The 21,650-nt window shown below is 46.6% G+C and overlaps 1 protein-coding gene across 1 annotated transcript in view; it reads right to left on the bottom strand.

Annotated features, from left to right (window-relative positions):
* PTH1R (parathyroid hormone 1 receptor) overlaps positions 1 to 21,650 on the bottom strand; it is a 453,204-nt gene that overhangs the window by 52,192 nt on the left and 379,362 nt on the right. Inside the window, exons 6-7 of the mRNA XM_063924515.1 lie at positions 21,143 to 21,323; positions 20,277 to 20,430 (exon numbers count right to left, since the gene is read on the bottom strand). Coding sequence (XP_063780585.1) covers positions 20,277 to 20,430; positions 21,143 to 21,323 — 335 coding nt within the window. The remainder of the gene's footprint in view (positions 1 to 20,276; positions 20,431 to 21,142; positions 21,324 to 21,650) is intronic.

Below are 21,650 nucleotides of genomic sequence, written 5' to 3'. Positions count from 1 at the left end.
AGTATGTCTTATAGTATGTTGTACAGTATGTCTTATAGTATATTGTACAGTGTATCTTATAGTATATTGTACAGTATATCTTATAGTATATTGTATAATATGTCTTATAGTATATTGTACAGTATGTCTTGTAGTATATTGTACAGTATATCTTGTAGTATATTGTATATGTCTTATAGTATATTGTATAATATGTCTTGTAGTATATTGTACAGTATACTGTATCTTGTAGTATATTGTATAATATGTCCAGAGGCGTATCTAGGGTAGGGTGAGTGGGGCACGTGCCCTGGGCACCTTGGCAGGCCCAGGAGAGGGGGGCGCCGCCGCCGGCCAGGGCATCATGCCCCACTCACCCCCGTCAACCCTAAATGTGAGGGGAGGAGAGCGCAGCGTCTCTCCCTCCCCTCACCGCCGCTGCCAGCACCAGCAGCGCTGCTGTGTCCGGTCTCCGGCGTAAGCCAATCAGAGCTTGCGGACCGGCTCCTGATTGGCTGCCGGTCCGCGAGCTCTGATTGGCTAGCGAACCGGCGCCAGACACAGCCGCCGGAGACGGGACGGGAGACCTGGACGGAGCGGTGAGGGGAAGGAGAGGCGGTGAGGGGAAGGAGAGGCGCTGCGCTGCGCTCCCCTCCCCTCACATAAGCGGCCGGTGAGTGAACGGGGGGGGGGGGCACGGGCACAGTGGGGCATGTATCTGGCACCAAATGGGGCATGTAACTGGCACTGAGAGGGGCATGTATCTGGCACTGTGGGGCATGTATCTGGCACTGTGGGGCATGTAACTGGCACTGTGGGGCATGTAACTGGCACTGTGGGGCATGTATCTGGCACAGTGGGGCAATGTAACTGGCACTGTGGGGCATGTATCTGACACAGTGGGGCAATGTAACTGGCACTGTGGAGCATGTATCTGGCACAGTGGGGCAATGTAACTGGCACTGTGGGGCATGTATCCGGCACTGTGGGGCATGTATCTGGCACTGTGGGGCAATGTAACTGGCACTGTGGGGCATGTATCTGGCACAGTGGGGCAATGTAACTGGCACTGTGGGGCATGTATCTGGCACAGTGGGGCAATGTAACTGGCACTGTGGGGCATGTATCTGGCACAGTGGGGCAATGTAACTGGCACTGTGGGGCATTGTATCTGGCACTGTGGGGCAATGTAACTGGCACTGTGGGGCAATGTAATTGGCACTGTGGGGCAATGTAACTGGCACTGTGGGGCAATATAACTGGCACTGTGGGGCATGTATCCGGCACTGCGGGGCATGTATCTGGCACTGTGGGGCATTGTATCTGGCACTGTGGGGGCATTGTATCTGGCACTGTGGGGCAATGTAACTGGCACTGTGGGCCATTTTCAGTGGCCACACCCCTTCTGGAGCATGACCACACCCCTTCTGGTGTGTGGTCACGCCCATTTTTCCGACGCGCGCCTCTTTTTGTGTGCTTTTTTTTTGGGGGGGGGGGGGGGGGGGGGGCGCCATTTTACATCTTGCCCTGGGCTCCAAAAACCCTAGTTACGCCTCTGAATATGTCTTACAGTATATTGTACAGTATATCTAGTAGTATATTGTATAATATGTCTTATAGTATATTATATAGTATGTCTTACAGTATATTGTACAGTATATCTAGTAGTATATTGTATAATATGTCTTATAGTATATTATATAGTATGTCTTATAGTATGTTGTACAGTATGTCTTGTAGTATAGTGTACAGTATGTCTTGTAGTATATTGTACAGTGTATCTTATAGTATATTGTACAGTATGTCTTGTAGTATATTGTACCGTATGTCTTATACATTCCAACACATTAATGTTTATTTATAAGGTGCTAGAGATCATGCAACACCGCACAGTCGATCGACAAATACATGAGCACATTTGAGCACAACACATGAACACAATTATAATAGAAGTATAATAGAAAATACACCGATACAATGAAGCATAATACATCAGTCAATGTGCGGTATATACACAAGTATGAGTCATTCCCAAATCTTTACAGGTAGCACAAATAAAAGTACAAATGCGCAAGCAATGAACGCAGCGCACAGTACTGACACACACGCACAGCACATGGTATATCAGGGACATATGAGGCACAGACAGAGAGGCACAGGACGGAGGAGACCTCCAGAGAGCTAGGGGGAGGCAGTAATGGGAGAGGAGAGCAGTCTCCAGCCCACATAATAAGGATGGACCTTATCAACATTCTACTCAGTTCTGTAACAGCCTCTGACCTAGATACAATGTATCATTTACTGTATATGACGTAATTAAGAGAGATTTCTTCAAATTTGCAATTAATGTAAATACATCGTATAATCCATTACGTGAAATCCATCTCAATGCGGTAACGTCTGTCTTGCAGAATTAAATATCACAATGACACAGGATCTTTATAACATATTTCATTTCCAATTTAACAAATGCACCTGATAAAAACGTTTGCTTCTGCTGTAGATCTGTAGATAGATATCATGGTGGCTGCTTACAGCCTATTAAATATATTGCTCATAGTATGATAGTGGTGCAGGTACTAATATGCAATTATAGGCTATATTGCAAGTCTTCCAGTGTCAGGTTTTACTCCAATGTAACAGCAATTCTATCTCCTACATAGGAGGAAAATCATAGGCCAAGGTGAGGAAGCGGGGTGTGTGGGGGGTCCAGGCCAGTAAAACAGATTATGACCACAATAGCAGTAGTACACAGGTTGAGTATACCTTATCCAAAATTCAAAATCCCAAATTTTTGGGTCCCCTACTGAGATAATGACAAATATTTTATACTGTATATTATGTGTGTATATATATATATATATATATAGATAGATATATATAGATAGATATATTATATAGATATATAATATAATATACATATATATGTGTAATTTTCTCAGTACAGGAACCAAAAATGTGTGATTTAGAATTTTGGATAAGGGATGCTCAACCTGTGTCATACAATCACTAGAGCTGCCGCCACATTGTGCAGTATAAGGGACAGAGCGGAGCTGCTGCAAATGCCCAGTGGTAGCAGCTTCCTTCACCTAGTTTGCTGTGTGTGTGGATCTGAGTACTCAGTCAGTGCACTGGACCAGAGAGTAGCTGCCAGGAAGTAGAGACAGGAGCCTTACCATGAGGTGGGAGAACATGAGCTTAGAAAGTGCAGTTCTGTCTCGTACTGCTTCTATTATGTTTGTGTATTTATTTATTATGGGACTAGGTAGGGAACAGCGCAGGCCAGAGGAGACAGCAGGAGACACTGACAGCCAGCACATGCCGGAGCTCTGCCGCCCTTTTTATATGTCTCACTTTCTGCTTGTAGCTGTTGAGCAGGGGTTTACTTCTGTCCTGCTACACCACTCTCTGCCCCTGCTGCTGCAGCACCTCTTTCTGCCCTGGCTGTTGCAGCACTCCTCCCTGTCCCGGCTGCTACAGCACCTCTCTCTCTCTCTCTCTACATTGATGCTGCAGCACCTCTCTCTGCTCCAGCTGCTGCAGCACCTCTCTCTGCATTAGAAGCTGTAGAGTAACATGTATAACTGTGGCATAATGTGTATAAGGGGCTCTACTGGGTGGCGTAACATGTATAAGAGGTTCTACTGTGTTAAGTGTATAAGGGGTACTACTGTGTGGTGTAATGTGAATAACGGCCACTACTGTGCAGTGTAATCTGAATTGGTACTATTACGTGGCCACGCCCCTTCTCCGTGAAGCAACGCCCCTATATTTTTGTTGTGCGCCTTTGGTGCGCCCTGCGCCGATTTTAAAAATTGGGGTGCCCAAAGGAAACTTTCGCCTTGAGCTCCACAAGGTCTAGAATTGGCCCTGTCACCAATTTTGGATTTTTAATTATTTTTCTTTTCAAATGTCAGATGCACCCAATTCAGTAAAGGGGAGGGGGCGTCGAAACATACCCCCTGATCACAGTAATACGAGCAATAGTGATCTTTTTACCAGGCGCAAGGTTATTATTGCTGAAAGTTAGGAAGCATTTAATATAAATAATTATTCACAAACAAATTTATTTCTGGAATGAAGGCAGCGTAATTAAAGCTGAAAAGCAATTCGGCAGAGCGCAGCGGGAAAAAGACGCATTCATTACGGTAGCGACACTGCAAGATATCACTGTAGTAAAATATCTGTAGAATAGATTTTAGAGGCGTCATTTAGTCACAAGGAATATAATAACAGTGATCAGCTAAGATATAAATAACCCTCCACCGAATAATACTTTCAGAGGAAACTCAAGTTATAATAATTGCTTTCTTGTTCCAGACACTTCAGTCCAAGTGTGCACTGAATATATGGGAATAATAGGTGGAAAGAACCTGAGACCCCCAATTACTGCCTATTATACATGTATACACAGAATAACATTGGTGGTGTCATTGTAATCACATATTTCAATTATTTACACAAACAATACCATTATGAGATGCCACAATATCTGGTTTGCCATCCTTGAAAATATGATTTGCAGTCAATTTATACAAATATACCGAAGGCTAACATTTTATTACATTTAAACAATACTCGTGTGATTGTAAAATGTGTCAGAAAGTTATAGGTACAGTCCTGCAGCTCCGATATTTCATTGACTGGCTCCATGGAAGTTATTTCACCTGTGTAGAATCTCAAAGTCTAAATAACAATAGCATATCTTGTTTTTTTTACACATACTGTACATGAGTAGGAACAGCACCGTGTTATCCATGAGGTTGGCTAGGCTGAAGCCTAAGGGCCCCGCAGGGACTGGGGGATCGACATTTTTTTTTTCTGAGACATTGTTACCTGTGCCCTAGGGCTCAAATGGTTACAGGCACCTTGTACTCTGCTAAGGTTTGTCCCGAGACAATGGGGGTGAGACAGACCAAGCTCTATTTCAAAAGAGAAGATGAGGAAAGATTGCGCTGTGAGAAAAGAGGGCAGCAGACTGTATTTCAACTAGTTATCGGTGTCCGTGTAAGTACTGACAGTGTAACTGATGGATAAGCTCTGCTTCCCAAACGCCAGCTGTAATGGGGTGAAAGATTGGCGAACCAAAGGGGGCCCCAACAAGCCTGAAAGCCTAGGGCCAGGTATGGGTTAATATACAGCCCTGACCAGGAAGTGTACTTAAATTAGCAGGAGAACCCTCTTCTTTGGAATACTGTACACAAGCAGTACGGAATATTATACGAGACCTCTATGGTCTTAATGGTCCCCACTCCCTTCACCTCCCTTTTTGACGGAATCCGGACATGGCTACCTACCCCTTCTCTATATGGAGGGTGGGGGGAATAGACTCGCTACATAGTGTGGTCCATATTGCTGACCAGAGACCTCTCTTATATTCGGAAGCAGCGGCTAAATTAGAAATACTCCTTGCATTTCCTGTTTTTTTGCAAGCACAGTACAAAATCCCTACTGTGGTTAGGGGGCCTAAAGGCATCCAACTGGTATAATCCATTCAATACGCCTATTTCTTATCATTAAGTATCCCTAGCAGTAGCAGATCCTATTGATCACGTCGTTACACGAATGGGTTTGTGACACTGGCCTGTCCATAGCTCTACTCTTTCCATTCATAATCTTTTGTGTTTCTGTAATGCCTCCTGTAAACTTTTATCTTCACGTACAGTATGTACCAAGAGGGTTTTTTTTTAATGTGATTCGCAGAACTTTCCTCTCTCCTCATAGACAATGTCTCGTGGGACTAGTTCCGTCGCACAGGTGTCCCAAATGTCAGCGAGATAGGGCAGATCTGTATCACTCCCTGTGGGATTGTCTGATCATTAGGGGATTCCGTCTAAGCGTAAAGCAGGAATCAGAGAGATGGCGGATGTTCCCTTTACACCAGAATGGGACACATTTGGGTTTATGCCTCCATCCCAACGTATCACTAAGGGCACTAGGAATCTTTTATTGCCCCTCAGTTCTGCAGCCAAAACACTATCTTTTAGAACTGGGTCCCTCCGGGTCCTCCTGTGTTTTCTTCATACAAAGAGAAAGTTCACGATATTTTCAGGACGGACTGGGTAGAGACCGTGGGCTAGATTTATTAAATCGAGAGAGAGAGAGAGAGCGAGAGAGAGATAAAGTACCAATCAGCTTGAAGCTGCCATGTTACAGGCTGCTTTTTAGAAAAATAGGAGCTGATTGGTTGGTACTTTGGGGGTCATTCCGAGTTGTTCGCTCGTTGACGATTTTCGCAATGGAGCGATTAATGCGGAAATGCGCATGGTACGCAGTGCGCATGCGCTAAGTATTTTAGCTCAAAACTTAGTAGATTTACTCACGGCAGAACGAAGAATTTTCATCGTTGAAGTGATCGTAGTCTGATTGACAGGAAGTGGGTGTTTCTGGGCGGATACTCAGCGTTTTCACAGCGTTTGCGGAAAAACGCAGGCGTGCCAGAGGAAAACGCGGGAGTGTCTGGAGAAACGGGGGAGTGGCTGGCCGAACGCAGGGCGTGTTTGTGACGTCAAACCAGGAACGAAACTGACTGAACTGATCGCTAATCGTGAGTAGGTCCGGAGCTACTCAGAAACTGCAGGGAATTATTTATTCGCAATTCTGCTAATCTTTCATTCGCAATTCTGCTAAGCTAAGATACACTCCCAGAGGGCGGCTGCCTAGGGTGTGCAATGCTGCTAAAATCTGCTAACGAGCGAACAACTCGGAATCACCCCCCTTATCTCTCTCCACACTTTCATAAATCCTGCCCTATGTTTGACATTTATGGTCAATACTGTGTATTTAATGTGCAACTTAACCCAAACGTGGATTTCCCAATTGAAACGTAAAAAGTCACGGCCTCTGATTTTTAACCGCAGTAACATTCCTCCCCCGTCACATACCTGTATACCTGAAATAAAGTACAGACAAACGGAACAGGAGACAGGACACACTTCAGGTAGCCAAATAGCTTAGAACACAGGATTATCTATTGCATGGGAGGTTATCGTGGCATCACCAGGCCTCAATGATCAGCCCTGATACAGTATGCTATGTGGCGCCTGCAGGAAAGGCTGGACACCACATAAACAGCCCAATCCCAGGCATATACCAGACGTATTGCAGGAAGCTCTGGTGACGTCTCATCTGTCCGACACTGGTTGCTGATGTTGACTTATAGTATCCACATTGTATGCGCTGTGCAAGCTTAAGATACACACACAGTGTGTACAATGCAGGCTCTATGAAGCCAAAGGTCCCGTCCGAGGTTCCCGAGTACAGCGTGGCCCCTGGACTCAGGGAGGAAACAAAACACCCAAACCAAGAATTCTATACTCAGGTTTCATTCATCCATTGTGTTGCGGCATTTATTTTATGGATAAAGGAGGGTGCAACATACAATATGTGATTGTGGAGGAGATGGATATATGACTGGAGGAATGTTATACCAGAAACCGGAGGGGAGGGGGGGAAGAATGAAGATGTGTGCATTATAATGTGGACCAATAATAAGGGGGTTGATGTATGAAGCAGTGAAAAGAGAGAAGTTTACCATAGCAACCAATCAGCATCCAACTATCATTTTATAGTATGTACTTGATAAATGCTACCTCAAAGCTGATTGGTTAATTTTTGCAACTATCATCCCCTTGTCAAGGGAACTGGGAATGGTCAGAGTTGGATCATCAGTTAGGGCCCAGTGGGCAAACATCCCCAAATAACTCTGACCTGTCTGGGGATTTAGGGGACTATTTACTAAGCCTTGGATGGAGATAAAGGGGACAGAGATAAAGTACCAGCCAATCAGCTCCTAAGTGCCATGTCATAGGCTGTGTTTGAAAACTTACCGTGTTATTTCACGAAACTCCACCCCCGAGCGGAGTACTATGGGCGGGAGGAGGGGGAGCCGTAATGAATGGTGATAGCAAGGACTGGCTACACCAGCGAGCATGACACGGAGTCTCAGTGTCATACTCGTTGGCGCGGCCAGTCCTTGCTATTACCATCCATTACCGGCTGAGAGCATGAAACTCCTGGCAACGAACAACACCCCTAGCAACGAACATGACACCCAGCGTATGAAACCCCTAGCAACATGTATTACACCCCTGGCAACGAGCATGACACTGAGAGCATGAAACCCCTGGCAACGAGCATGACACCCAGAGCATGAAACCCCTGGCAACGACCATTACACCCCTGGCAACGAGCATGACGAGCAGGTAATTTATAGTAATTAGAATCCTTACTGTTGGGCATAATGTATCACGGGCATTGCGGTGTGTGGAATAATATGGTGCTAGGGCATTACTGTGTGGGGCTTAATATGATGGATTTTTTTTCTTTCCTGTGGAGGCCGAGGTCTGTTGGTGCAGGGTTAAAGACTGGGGTGTGAAGTAGTATTTTCCTGCAAGGCCACACCCATTTTAGCATTCTTATATGTCTATGGGGGGAGGCTCATTTTCAAATGTCTATGGGGGAGGGGGACGAGCATTGTTTTACTGTTCGTGCTGTGAGCCAAATTGTCTACAAACAGCCCTGCATCCAGCCATGTGCGCTAAAGGTACTGAGAGCTCTGCAACTGACGGAGCGCTATTTTGTATATTTCTGGACTCCCTCAGTTCCTCAAGAGAGCAGAGGTGTAAACAGTCTTTAGAAATAACACAGAATTGGAACCAGGACATTATGGACCTAAAGTACGGTTGTTCTAGTTACTGCTGTTGCTATCTTTTGCTGTATGCAATTGCGATTGCCTCTGTGGACGCGCAGGCTGATCTGCTCTCCCAGGATGCTGAGGGCTCCCCAGACCATGATACACCTGCGTCTACCTGGTCACTACCGGTTCCAACCTCCAAACGCTGTCTTCCTGCCACCCAGTTTGCGACTAATTCCCCAGCGTGACCGCAATCGCAGTTCAGTGGCTGCTGATGTACACTGCGGCTCAGACGCATGCATGAAGGAATTATTTCTGACATAATGATCTCTCATCAACTGTAATGTTAAAAGATAAAAATCAATTCTATAAGTAGTGATGTGATGAGTTTATTATCTCCAGTAGATAAGACGGCGCTCGTCCTGTATTGGTATTATAGTGCAGACTGTCTGTTGTCCTGAATAAAGCGGCATTATTATTCATTGATATAATTCAGAACAAAGTCTATACATTGTATTGTCTGCACTGCTGAATGTCTTATTCTGTAACTGTAACCAAGCAACTGACTGTATATTATATACTTAATCACTGACTCGGCACGTATGAGATTTGTTCTGAAGACACTACCATTCTACACGGAATACATATGATCAGCATACACGGAATACATATGACAGCCGGCTGACGGGATGCCGGCTGTCACTATACCAACAGCGGCGTCCCATCTGCCGGATTCCCAGTAGCGAGTCACTTTGCTCGCCACAGGTCCTATTCCCACTCCGTTGGTGGCGTGGACCCACCAACCGAGTGGTAAAACCGAACGTTTGTCGGGATTACGGGCGTCGGTATTTTACTGGATGTTGGGATTCCGGCATCGATCTCCTGAACGCCGGTATATTGACTGCATCCCTTCTACACATATAGTGCCAGATTCACAGCCGCGTGGAATCGGCACGCAATGCATAGTTTAGCGATCATTTGCCCTGCGCCCTTCCGAAATGTTCTGCAACCCCCACGGTTGCATGTGTTGCATGGATCTGCCCATTCCGGACCTGTTTATGTAAGTGTTAATTAATATGGTCATTTCACTGTTTTTCTCTTTCATTATAAACGCAGCAGGATATTATCAGGGTAAATATCAACAGCTGTCACTGCTGAAAGCAGGGTGGTACGGAGTACCATTAAGAAATATGGTGGTGGTACTCAGTACCACCAGCCCACCGCTGGGGCATAATTTATAAGGGGCATTTTTGTTAAATAGTGTTAGTGGCATAACTGTGTGTGGCATAATATGTAATAGGCATTACAGTGTATGGTATAATCTGTAATAGGCATTAAGGGGTTCACTACGATATGCCGGCGGTCGGGCTCCCGGCGACCAGCATACCGGCGCCGGGAGCCCGACCGCCGGCTTACCGACAGTGTGGTGAGCGCAAATGAGCCCCTTGCGGGCTCGCTGCGCTCGCCACGCTACGCGCGCCACACTATTTTATTCTCCCTCCAGGGGGGTCGTGGACCCCCACGAGGGAGAATAAGTGTCGGTGTGCCGGCTGTCGGGATCCCGGCGTCGGTATACTGTGCGCCGGGATCCCGTCGGTCGGCATACAGAAGACCACCCGCATTAAGGTGTGTGGTATAATGTGTAATGGGCAATATGGTGTGTGGCATAATGTGTAATGGGCATTACGGTGTGTGGCATAATGTATAATAAGCATTACGGTGTGTGGGAAAATGTTTAATGGTTATTATGGTGTGTGGCATTATGTGTAATAAGTATTATGGTGTGTGGCATTATGTGTAATAAGCATTATGGTGTGTGGCATAATGTGTAATGGGCATTACGATGTGTGTCAAAGTGTAATGGGCATTACGATGTGTGGTATAATATGTAATGAGCATTACGGTGTGTGGCATAATGTGTAATGGGCATTACGATGTGTGGTATAATATGTAATGGGCATTACCATGTGTGGCATAATGTGTAATGGGCTTTATGGTGTGTGGCATAATGTATAATAATCATTACGGTGTGTGGCATAATGTGTAATGGGTATTACAGTGTCTGGCATAATTTGTAATGGGCATTACGGTGTGTAGTATAATATGTAATAGACATGATGGTGTGTGGTATAATATGTAATAGGCATTGTTGTGTGCAGCATAATGTGTAATAAGCATTACAGTGTGTGGCATAATGTGTAATGGGCATTACGTGTGTGGTGTAATATGTAATAGGCATTACGGTGTGTGGCCACTTCCCTAGTTTCATGTGACCACACCCCCTCCTTACTATCAGTACAACTAAGAAAAAAATTCTACTTGCACCACTGCCGATGTTTTAAAGTGGTCAACCTGGTTTTGCCTTTTAAATGATTGCCACTTTAAAACATTGGACAGACTTACTTCAGTCTCACTGCTGCCTGCAAGTGGCAGGCTATTACATATACCCTATGTCTCAGAGCGACTGTGATTGTGAGAGTGGCTTTCTGACTGCAGAGCATTTTCAGCGAGCATTAGTTATTCAGTGGCTAACATTTATAGGTAGAGCGTCCTCATATTCTGCTGCACTTGTCCATTGGAAACACAGTCATAAAACAAGACTGGGTAATAACAGGCAGAGAGGTACGAGGGCCCTGCTCGCAGGCTTACAGTCTACATGGAAATAGCAGTGTAAGACATGGGTTCTACATACTGCATGTTGGCCAGCCAGATTACAATGGTAATAGTCATTATAAATAGCGAGACTGTAAAAAGCATCTGCGCTAGAAACCGCATCAGCTGGAAAATCACCCTTGTGGCACCACAACACATACAATGTGATGCCAGCTGCATTTAAATGTTCAATATTGCTTTCTGCGTATTATAAGATACACAGAAAGCAAAAGTACAAAGCACAGTGCCTACTGCCGCTCCCTACTGCGAAGTTGCCAATACAGATGGAGCCCTCCTCATCTATCCCTTTAATAGGATTAATTGAGCCAGGGCAGTCGGACTTAATCCCCTGCTGTAATGACTTAATCCACTGCTGTATTGTTCTCTTTGTACTGTATTGCAGCTGAGAACAATAGATGAAAGGCTTATGCTAATAAGCTTTGGTGCACCTAGGTGCAGCAGAGAAGGCTAGATGAGCAAGGCTCCATCTGTATATCATTTTGTGCGAAACGCGTAGACTCAAGTCTTACAGTGAAATTCTGTGATCCTGTGAACTCTGCTGTGCTGTAAATCCAGGCGTGACTTGTTGGTGCTTCGTGTTGTTAGCAAGCAGTATTTGTTAGTTCCTGTGTTACGCATTTAGCAGCTGATGCAGGGATCAATGGAAAATGTGAGAATGTTGCTTCCGAACTTCATGCATGGGAAAGATGTGTATATGCAACCATAAGCAAATGTGTACGCATCTTGTGTTGCATCCTCCCACTACCTATACCCCTTGTTTGCTACTGCTGATCACAGCTGGCTGGCACCTACCTTATACACGATGCACAAGTTATGCCTCCAAACGGGGGTATTTCCACATACATCTACGGCTCCATAGCCAGATGTACTATCGGCACACTCTCCCTGGACGTTACTTACTCCCATTACAGACTTTCATTCATATACTGTACTAGGTGATTCATCGCGCCCTGTGGGCGCTCTTCACACCATCGTAAGGGGCTACGCCCCAGTAACCCCTATATAAAGGTTAAGGTGTAGAATAGTAGTTGTCAAATGTATTGTGGTGGACTGTTGGTTTTGATGTTGGTTAAATGTTGTTTGGCAAAAGGGAAATGTGATGGTGAATGGTGTGTAGGGGGTTGTGAGTGTGTGAAGAGTGTGTGTAGGGTACGATGTAGCGAATTAGGATGGGAATGATATGTAAATGAAAACGCTTTGTTTAGGTAAAGTATGTGAAGGCATGTTTTACATTTGAAACACTTGACTGAAAACAAAATTTTTTGTAAAGTGACGGTCGTCACCCAGGAGCTGTCCTTGTTGGTCAGTTGGTGTAATGTGTAGTTTGACGTGATGTTCGTTGCGAGAGCGTGATAATGCAACATACAGTTGTCCATGTGAGAAAACTGTTGTTTGAAGAAGAATGCCAACATGATCAAAAGTTTGTCCTTGAGATTTGTTTATGGTGATTGCGTATGCGGGAATGACGGGAAACTGCCTACGGTGTAGGATAAATGGTAATATGGTATCATTGACAGCTAAATCAATTCGTGGAATAAATACAACGTCGCCTCTTTTGCACTCTGATAGAATTCTGCACGTTATGAAGTGATGTTCTAGTTTTTCGACAATTAGGCGTGTTCCGTTACATAATCCCTTCAGAGGGTTAAGGTTGCGTAAAAGCATTATAATGACGCCTTTTTTTAAGAGCAGAACATGTGGAGGCATTCCTGACGGTGTTTGGCTGTGGAGAAATTCAATGGGTAAGTTTAAAGTATCGTTTGGATCTTCAGTGATAACAGAATCTGCACTGTAATAAATGGTGCCATGTTCTCCTAGTAAATCAATAATCTTGCGGTTAATGTCGAGAGTGTGAGCGTTTGTGGGTGCAATAATGACTCGTTTTGCTAGGTACTCCTCCGACATATGCTGGTAGTGGGGTGGGGGTTGCGGGCTGCTCCCGTGCTGCAGGTGATGAGAAGCTGCAGGTGGGAGGTGTGTAGGGGGGTTAGTGGAGTGTGGGTGTGGTGTGTTGGGGGTGCATGGGGTTTGCGTGTGGCGGCAGCAGAGATAGTGGAGGAGGTTGCTGGAGAGGGAGGGTGTTGGAGTCCGGCAGCGCTGGTAGTTGCGGGTGCCGTCTCCTGCTTTATGTTAGAGGTGAGAGCTGGGGAGGGGAGTAAGTGGAGGGTGCGTGTGTTGGGTCGGGGTGGGTGGTGCGGGTGTGTCCCGTGCTGCGGGTGTGGGTGCTTGGGGTTTGCGTGTGGCGGCAGCAGAGATAGTGGAGGAGGTTGCTGGAGAGCAGTGGGGCGAGGTGAGGTCAGTGGCTGGGGAGGCACAAGCAGCTAACATCCCCCCCCCCCCCATAGAGGGGAAGGAAAATTTTAAAAAGCGTAGGCCCCCCCTTTATTCATAAAACCAGCACCAGGCAGAACCAGCCAGGGAGGGGTAATGCCATAGCAGGGGAGACACTCGGTATGGGGTCCCCCTGCCATAGCATTAATCTACCCCCCCCAAGCTAGTCAGCCCAGGGCTGGAATTCTTCGGAAGTGGTGACCCCAAAAAATAAACATGGGGTCCCCCTTCTGAGCAATAACCAGCACTGGGCTGATAAGCCCAGTGCTATGCCCCGCACCCCTGGTGGCGGTGGGTGCGGGGTTCATTGTTAAAATTGTTCTTTACAGGTGGGCTACAGATCCCAGCAAGCCTGTCCCAGCATGCTGGCACTTGGAGAACCACAAGTGCCAGCATGGCCGGACATAATGGGCCCGCTGGCACCTGTAGTCCGCCTGTAAAGAATAGTAATATTGTTCTTTACAGGTGGCCTACAGGTCCCAGCAAGCCTGTCCCAGCATGCTGGCACTTGGAGAACCACAAGTGCCAGCATGGCCGGACCTAAATGGCCTGCTGGCACCTGGTGGCCACCTGTAAAGAAAATATTAAAATAAAAACACCACAGTCTTTAAAAATAAGTTTTATTGCACAGGGTCTTCACCTGGGGGCGGCGGCCTTTAAGCTCTTTTGCATGGCCGCCGCTTCCCCAGGGCTTCAGGCGTCTTCACCTGGGGGGGCGCCACCTCCCCAGGGCTTCCAGCGTCTTCCTCTGAAGTCTTCACCTGGGAGGCGGCGGCCTTAAAGATCTTTTGCATGGCCGCCGCCTTCCCCAGGGCTTCTAGCGTCTTCACCTGGTGGGCGGCGGCTGCTAAGCTCTTTTGCATAGCCGCCGGCCATCCAGGACTTCCGTCGTCTTCAACCGTCATGAGCTCTTCTCTGCTCCTCCTCCGCCGTCGGACTGACAGCCGCTCCCTCGCGCTGACTTATATAAGTCAGCCAGAGGGGGCGGAGCGATGACGCGGCGAGCCGTGATTGGCTCGCGGCGGCCATCCTCAATTTAAAAAATGACGGGGAGGCGCCATTTTTAAAATGGGTTACCGCTCCGCTGCTCCAACTCTGCACCTGCGGCCGCACTGACGCCGCCCGCACCCCCGCAACCACGCCGCCCGCAGCCCCGTCGGTCGCACCCCCGGCGTCCGTACCCCCGCTGTCCGCACCCACGCCGAGCGCACCCACGGCGCAGCACCCACGCCGACCGTCGCACCTCCGCCGCACCCACAACAGTGATTGACAGCGGATCCAGTGACGGATCCGCTGGGCAATCACTGTGGCCTGACTGACAGGGGACGTGCTTTCATAGGTTGAAAGCACGTCCCTGTGTGATTTTTCAATGGGGTTTTAATGGGGATTGCTAGTACCCGGCCGCGGCCGTCCCCCGCTCCCCATACGTTCCCCTATCTGACAGGGAGGCACCAGGATAGGTGCCTCCCAAACACTTTAAGTAAGTGGAGGCTGCGTGTGTTGGGTCGGGGTGGGTGGTGCGGGTGTGTCCCGTGCTGCGGCTCTGGGTGCATGGGGTTTGCGTGTGGCGGGAGCAGAGATAGTGGAGGAGGTTGCTGGAGAGGGAGGGTGTTGGAGTCCGGCAGCGCTGGTAGTTGCGGGTGCCGTCTCCTGCTTCATGTTAGAGGTGAGAGCTGGGAAGGGGGGTAAGTGGAGGCTGCGTGTGTTGGGTCGGGGTGGGGGGTGCGGGTGTGTCCCGTGCTGCGGCCGATGAGAAGCTGCAGGTGGGAGCTAGGGAGGGGGGATAGCGGAGTGTGCGTGTAGTGGGTTAGTGTCTGTTTGTGGTGGGGAAAGCAAGGGAAGGGTGTGTGGTACCGTGCTCAGTGGAGTGTCCGTCCAATGCTGGTTCCCTGTGCTCTAGCCACTGGTCAGTAGCAGGTGGCTCCGCCCCAGACAGGCCTGTGACTCCACCCAGCGTTACGGCCTAGCACAGAGTCACATACTTGGGCTAATATATAGGAGATGTAGATGCATTCAAAATGAACACATGGGTCCTGTCTGTACATGTGTGTGCGTACTTGTGTATACATACAAGATACGCTCCGCAGTAGGTGTACGTCAAGTCTGCATCTGACGCTTAGCGGTTAATTTTTAGATGCTCAACTTTCTTTTGCTTTATGCCGTTCAATTAACTTTTTTTATTGCACTACGGGACGCTCCCCCCTTTCTTGTCTCTTTCAGGAAATGTAATAGCCTGCGAGGATGAAAGGGGAAGCAGCAGACCTGAAAGCAATTAGCAAATCTATTAGGAAATGTAATTCTTGAAAATTAGCTTTATGTAATGTAATAAATTAATATATATGTTTTGCATAGACAGTAGCACAGTGAATGATACAAAGTCTCCTCATACACTGCGGAGTCAGCAGCGCCAAACAGCTCCTCTCAGCTGATAAGATGCTAAATATATCATTGGTTGCAAACATAGAAATAACTGTGTCAACCTTGTTCTTTATGACTGTTAATGTGGCACTTACTGCAGCCATCCAAGTGATCCTATCTGTGTACTGAGGGATACATAGTAGTCATTGCCGCACAGCCCGTCTGCTGTCTGTATAACCGCGCAATGCTACCGTGGCTATTATAGACGACAGTTACTAAAACATGGGCCATGTTCAGAGGGGCAGAATGTATATCTCTATAGGAGATTAATTTTATATGAATGCAGAGTCGTTTTAAAAGTGTAAACTGCACAATTTCATATTGTTATTGTTTATTTTTATTTATTTATTTATTTGTGCGCCACTTAATTTTGGATGATGTGTCATTCTTTTTGGAGTACAAAAAGCACCTTAGAAAAACGGGTCTGCTGCCGGGTATGAATTAATATTTTATATCTCGTACACAAATATATGTGTGCTCGGGGGGGAAGGGGGGCTGCATATGAGATTGTGTATATGCAAATTAAACCAGTGGGGTACTACTTACACACTGGGACAGGACTCAAGAGGACTCGCTGTGTGTCTCTTTCTCCAATATGGATTGCTCTCAACAGATAACAGGTTACATTGGACCCAGGTGAACCAATCTAGCTCTCTCCCTCCTCCTATCTCTCCTCTGGTCGGGTAGCTCCGTAGATAGCTCATGAAACCTGATACTCCTGTGTCTCTACCTGCACTGCACACTATTCTGCTCACATACTGGCTGCCTGGTTCTTCCTTCTGCTGCTGCACAAGAGGAAAAGCCAGTGAAGTCAGTGTGCTCTGACTAAGGGGCCCCCCTGACAGAGGGGGGCCCGGGGTACAGTGTCCCCTGTGCTCCCTACCTTACCTGGTTATATTCTTGGGTAAAAAAAAAAATCGGAGATATATACATACAAATGGGACAAAATGCTCTTTTTCTTGGTATCAGGATGATAGGTTACGAGTACATAGGTCGACCCAAAATGGTCGACATGCATTAGATCAGCAAGTACAAAAGCTTGACATGACAATTGTTGTTTTTTTTATCATTTTCTTCAACTTTTTCATCCTTTAAGGCACTACAGGGGGGTAGCCGTATCCACAGCCACTACCCCCCGAGTCTTAGCCCTAGCTGTCACGCCCTGTGATTAGCCATAGCCGCCACCCCCCCCCCCCCTATCTTAGCCCAAGCCGCCACCCCAGGTGGGTTAGGGTTAGAGGCAGGGGAGGGGCAAATTATTGACCCTGTCCCCTGTCGGCATTATAAAAGTCGGGAAGCCACAGTCAGTCATGTGACTGTTAGCATCTCGACAGTCGGTATCAGGTATTACACCCATCCAGTCAGTGTTTAAATGGCTCATACAGTATTTGCCTACAACCAGGACACATAACCCAGATTAATGGATGCACGGACCATAGTGTTCCGCCAAATCATTTTAGTTTTTTAATGGTTTTGTTTATTCAAATGAGGAAAAAGAGGAGCACAAAAGACAACGAAAGAGAACAATGATCCCAACGGATCACACATGAAACAAGGTGTTATATGAAGTCTCCATGAGAAAGTGTGGCTATATGGGCAGTAGGGGGGTACTCCATCCAGCTGAGCGCCCATCAGTAATACTGTATGTCGATGTTATACAACTGAACAGTCCCCTGACAATTCTCTCCAGCACAATACTGAGGTTAATGGAGAAAGGCTGGGCCTCACTGCGAATCTGTCATGGAGAGTTCAGTGACCGCACACTAACCACACCACACTCTCACAAAGGAATAAGACAGGTGACATATTCTCCCACTCCAATTACACGGCAGACGGTCTGTCTAACAAGCTCGCTGTCCTAACCCTGTATATTAATCTTATCGCTGACAGCCAGGCAGTACTTATATATTGTTTCATGGCGGCTGCCTTGCCACGCGCACTGCCATTTAATCCATACCTGGCACATTGCACAGCAGCAAGACTGTGATCTGCGAGAAGGGAGGGCAGCGAGACAGCGAGCGCAAGTGATCTGAGAAACCGCGAATCCACCTACACATTTATGTGACATGAGAATGCTCTATATACTGCACAGTAGCATCTGCCAGGAATAGGACCAGACTGTTCACATATTTACATGACGTGATAATAAAGGAGGTAAAACACACGTGCGCACACAGCTGAATGCTTGTCATAACAGGAAAGTGCAGGAGAATGAGGACACGTAAATAATAGCATTTTCTGAGAAAATTTGAGGCATCAGGAAAGATAATATTCCAAGCAGGATACAAACTTTTAACGAATGTCAGTGTGAAATTTCCCGTCGTCCTAAGGGGCGTATATATTTATTAATTGTCGGATTCAAGAAACGATCTTTAAAATGTCACCTTGTAAAGGCAATTAAAGATTGCGAAAATATATGAAAAAACCACTTGCACGGGCAGCGTTTCCGAGAGGATCCCGTCCCTGCAGTGTGTAAGTGACCAGATCCCTTCTCCTGTGGGTCCGTCTGCTGACCACACATGCTCAGATCTCCTTGGTGAATTACAAAATAATTACAACGGCCAATGGGTCAAGGTCCCACTCACGAGATTCAGCCGCCTGCAGCATGCAGAATAAGCGCACACTGGTGGTTCCCATCTCGCAGTCCAGCAGCAGCGGCGAGTGCACCGTTGCTTGCTGCGGCGCAGGCTGAGCCGTCCTGCTCCCTATTGCAAGTGTTAGCATGGCTCCTGGGACAGAACCGATTAGCTCTGCAGCAGTAGTGGGTGCGCCGCAGATGTCCAATGGAAGAGCAGCAGTCACACTTGGATCTCGCTGTGAACCGCACAGGTGCTGCTGTTCGTGCAGGTGCCCCTTCAGAGCTTGGAGCCCGGTGGCAGGCGCCTTCATTGCCTCTGGGAGTTACGCCCCAAGCTCAGTGTCAGGGCTGTTTCTAGCCAATTTGGCTCCCAGTGCGAGATTTAAAAATGCGCCCCCCCATGACAGGAAAAAATGTGCCCCCCCCCCCCACACACACACACCTAGATAAAAAAAAAAACCTTTTGCGCGCACCCGGCAAGGGGGCGTGGACTCGTCTAAATGGGTGTGGCCTCATTTAAATGGGCATGGCCTCATCTGAAAAGACAACCTCACAATCTAGTTTTTGACCCTGCTCCAACAGATCACGACCACCACAGGAAAAAAAAATTCTACCATATTAAGCCCCACACAGTAATGCCCCCTGCACCATATTATGCCACACACCGCAATGCCCTTGATACATTAAATCCCCACACTACGGCAGGCAAGAGTCCCCATGTCACACATTACGGCAGGTGTCCCTATTTTACACATTTAGAGAAAGAGAGAGAGAATACTTACAGAGGCGATTACCGCTCTTCGGCCCGCCTCACCAGTCGCTCCTCGCGCCGGCCTTTCCCTCTTCCTAACTTGGATCCCCCTCTGTACTCCGCTCGGGGGGGGGGGGGGGTTTCGCGGAGTGACGGGGTTGCGTCGTGACGTAACGACGCAAACGCGTCATTCCGTGAAACTCTGCCCCCCGAGCGGGTTACTCGGGGAGAAATAGGAGGGGGAAGCAGGGAGCCACAGTTAGTGCTGCGGCGGGCGCCCAGTGCGGTTGCACTGCTCGCCTGCCCCAAGAAACGGCCCTGCTCAGTGTACACCTATGGCCTCCGCAGTCACTGGGTCTCAATACACCTTAAGGGCCGCAATATCTGCAGGAACAGCGTGACATCATTATGTCCCCACAGTCACCAATGAGTGGCATCTGAGTGTTTGTATTAGTATAAGAGATCAATGGATAATTATCCTGTTTCTGTGATACTTCATTAAGTCCTATAAAGTTGTCAATATGTCACTGCAGTAAAACCTCTGGTGGCACAGATCAAGTCTTACTGTACTGGATCCATAATACGCAATTATTATTGTATCGCAATCCTAAATCCCTTGTGTCAACACTATAAAAGGTTGGACCGGTCCAGTGTTAAGACAGCTGGTCAGGCGCCATGGGGTCATGGTGTCAAATTACTGGAGGTCACAGAAGGAGACGGTGTAACGAAGCTTCAATAATATGAGGAAAGCAACTACACTGTATATATTTACTCTTGCTGCACCGAAAAATAATTAATTTTAATTCTTACATTTTATTTCAATTTCTTCCATATATTTTTTTTTTTTTTTACCAAATGAATACGGTTTTATATATTTTTGATTATCGAAGAGTAAAAAACTAAATACTCACCCCAGCCAAACAGTGTGAAGCCCCAGAGATATTTTTTATCAGAGAAAAAAGCCATAAATATAAGACAATGCAGGTAAAGTCCTTCCACGAGGATCCAGTAGTAATTGGTGGCCAAGAAATACAGGAAGAAAGTGACAGCAACTTTACACCCAACCTACAGGGGAAAAATAAACCAGTAAAAAACAAAACTAAGTCTTGAAATAGGTAATAATAATATAGAGTACTGTAATTAAGAGATGAGTTGTTCGGTTCATATTGGTTCAGATTGGTTATGACCCGGATCTGTTATTGGTTATCTAGCTATCTTTGGGAAAGTCAATTTGATAAATCCAAACTTACGTTAATTTGGCAAAAACAATAAGTAAAACTGAGCTGCTCATCTCTAATTGCGCTTTATACCGTTTTTTTGTGTAAATGTATCTTTTTAAACTTAAGGTCAAATATAAAAAATAACTAAAAACACAAATTTTAATCTAGAAACCTAAAACAAAAAATGATCACTGAATTCAGCCTTAAAATTGTCATCTCCAAAACATATTTCACCTTTTAACTTAGGAATGGGATGGTGGGGGTACTGGACTGCACACCCTAATTCTTGTAGACCATTCTTGTCCAAATAATATGGGCCTTACTGACAAGGTCACCTGCCCGCGGTAGGTGGACCCATATTTTTTGGGCAAATATTATGCTAAGAACCTCAAGTTGACACCATGTCAAATTGCATAGTTTAATACAATTGTTCTTAGTGTTTAAGGTGTATTTAGAGTGAAGTTTTGTTTCAAATCTAAAAAAAGTAACAAAATTCACCCCCCCCTGAAAAAAATAATCTGGAATTTTTTGGTTACCAGCCGTTGGCCATCACTCACAAGCTCAGACTTGTCTGCGGGAGGAGCCTCGGTTATCGATTTGAAGTCAGAGAAACGTTCTATTTCTTCCCAAGTGTTTCCCGAATACAAGACAGCATCCTTCACAAAGATACTGATCGCCCTCAGCATGAAGGAGACGAAGAGGTGCATGTGGATGTAGTTTCTCGTGCAGTGCAGCCGCCTGGATAAACGACAAAGCAAAAATTCCCCTACAGTCAATAACTTTTCAAGATTTTTTTCTTCTCCCCAAGCAGGAACGGCGGATGAAGAAGCCGTCACCCAGTCACTGTCATGAAACGTGGCTGCTGCATTGAGATGCAGGTTGTGATAATTGGCCAATTAAACAGCATAACCCCAGGGTGCGTTATATTAGCTGTTGATGTAAATTTGAAAGTTAAAGTGTCTCGTGGAGGAAAACGAAACATGAAGCCCCTTGATGAGCGATTTATTGTCCCTAGGTGCTAGTCGTTTTGTCCTTAACTTGACTTAGCATATTAATACAGCAACG

The sequence above is a fragment of the Pseudophryne corroboree genome, chromosome 5, assembly GCF_028390025.1.
Source record: "Pseudophryne corroboree isolate aPseCor3 chromosome 5, aPseCor3.hap2, whole genome shotgun sequence".
Lineage (NCBI taxonomy): Eukaryota > Metazoa > Chordata > Amphibia > Anura > Myobatrachidae > Pseudophryne > Pseudophryne corroboree.
This window is presented reverse-complemented; position numbering and strand designations above follow the sequence as displayed.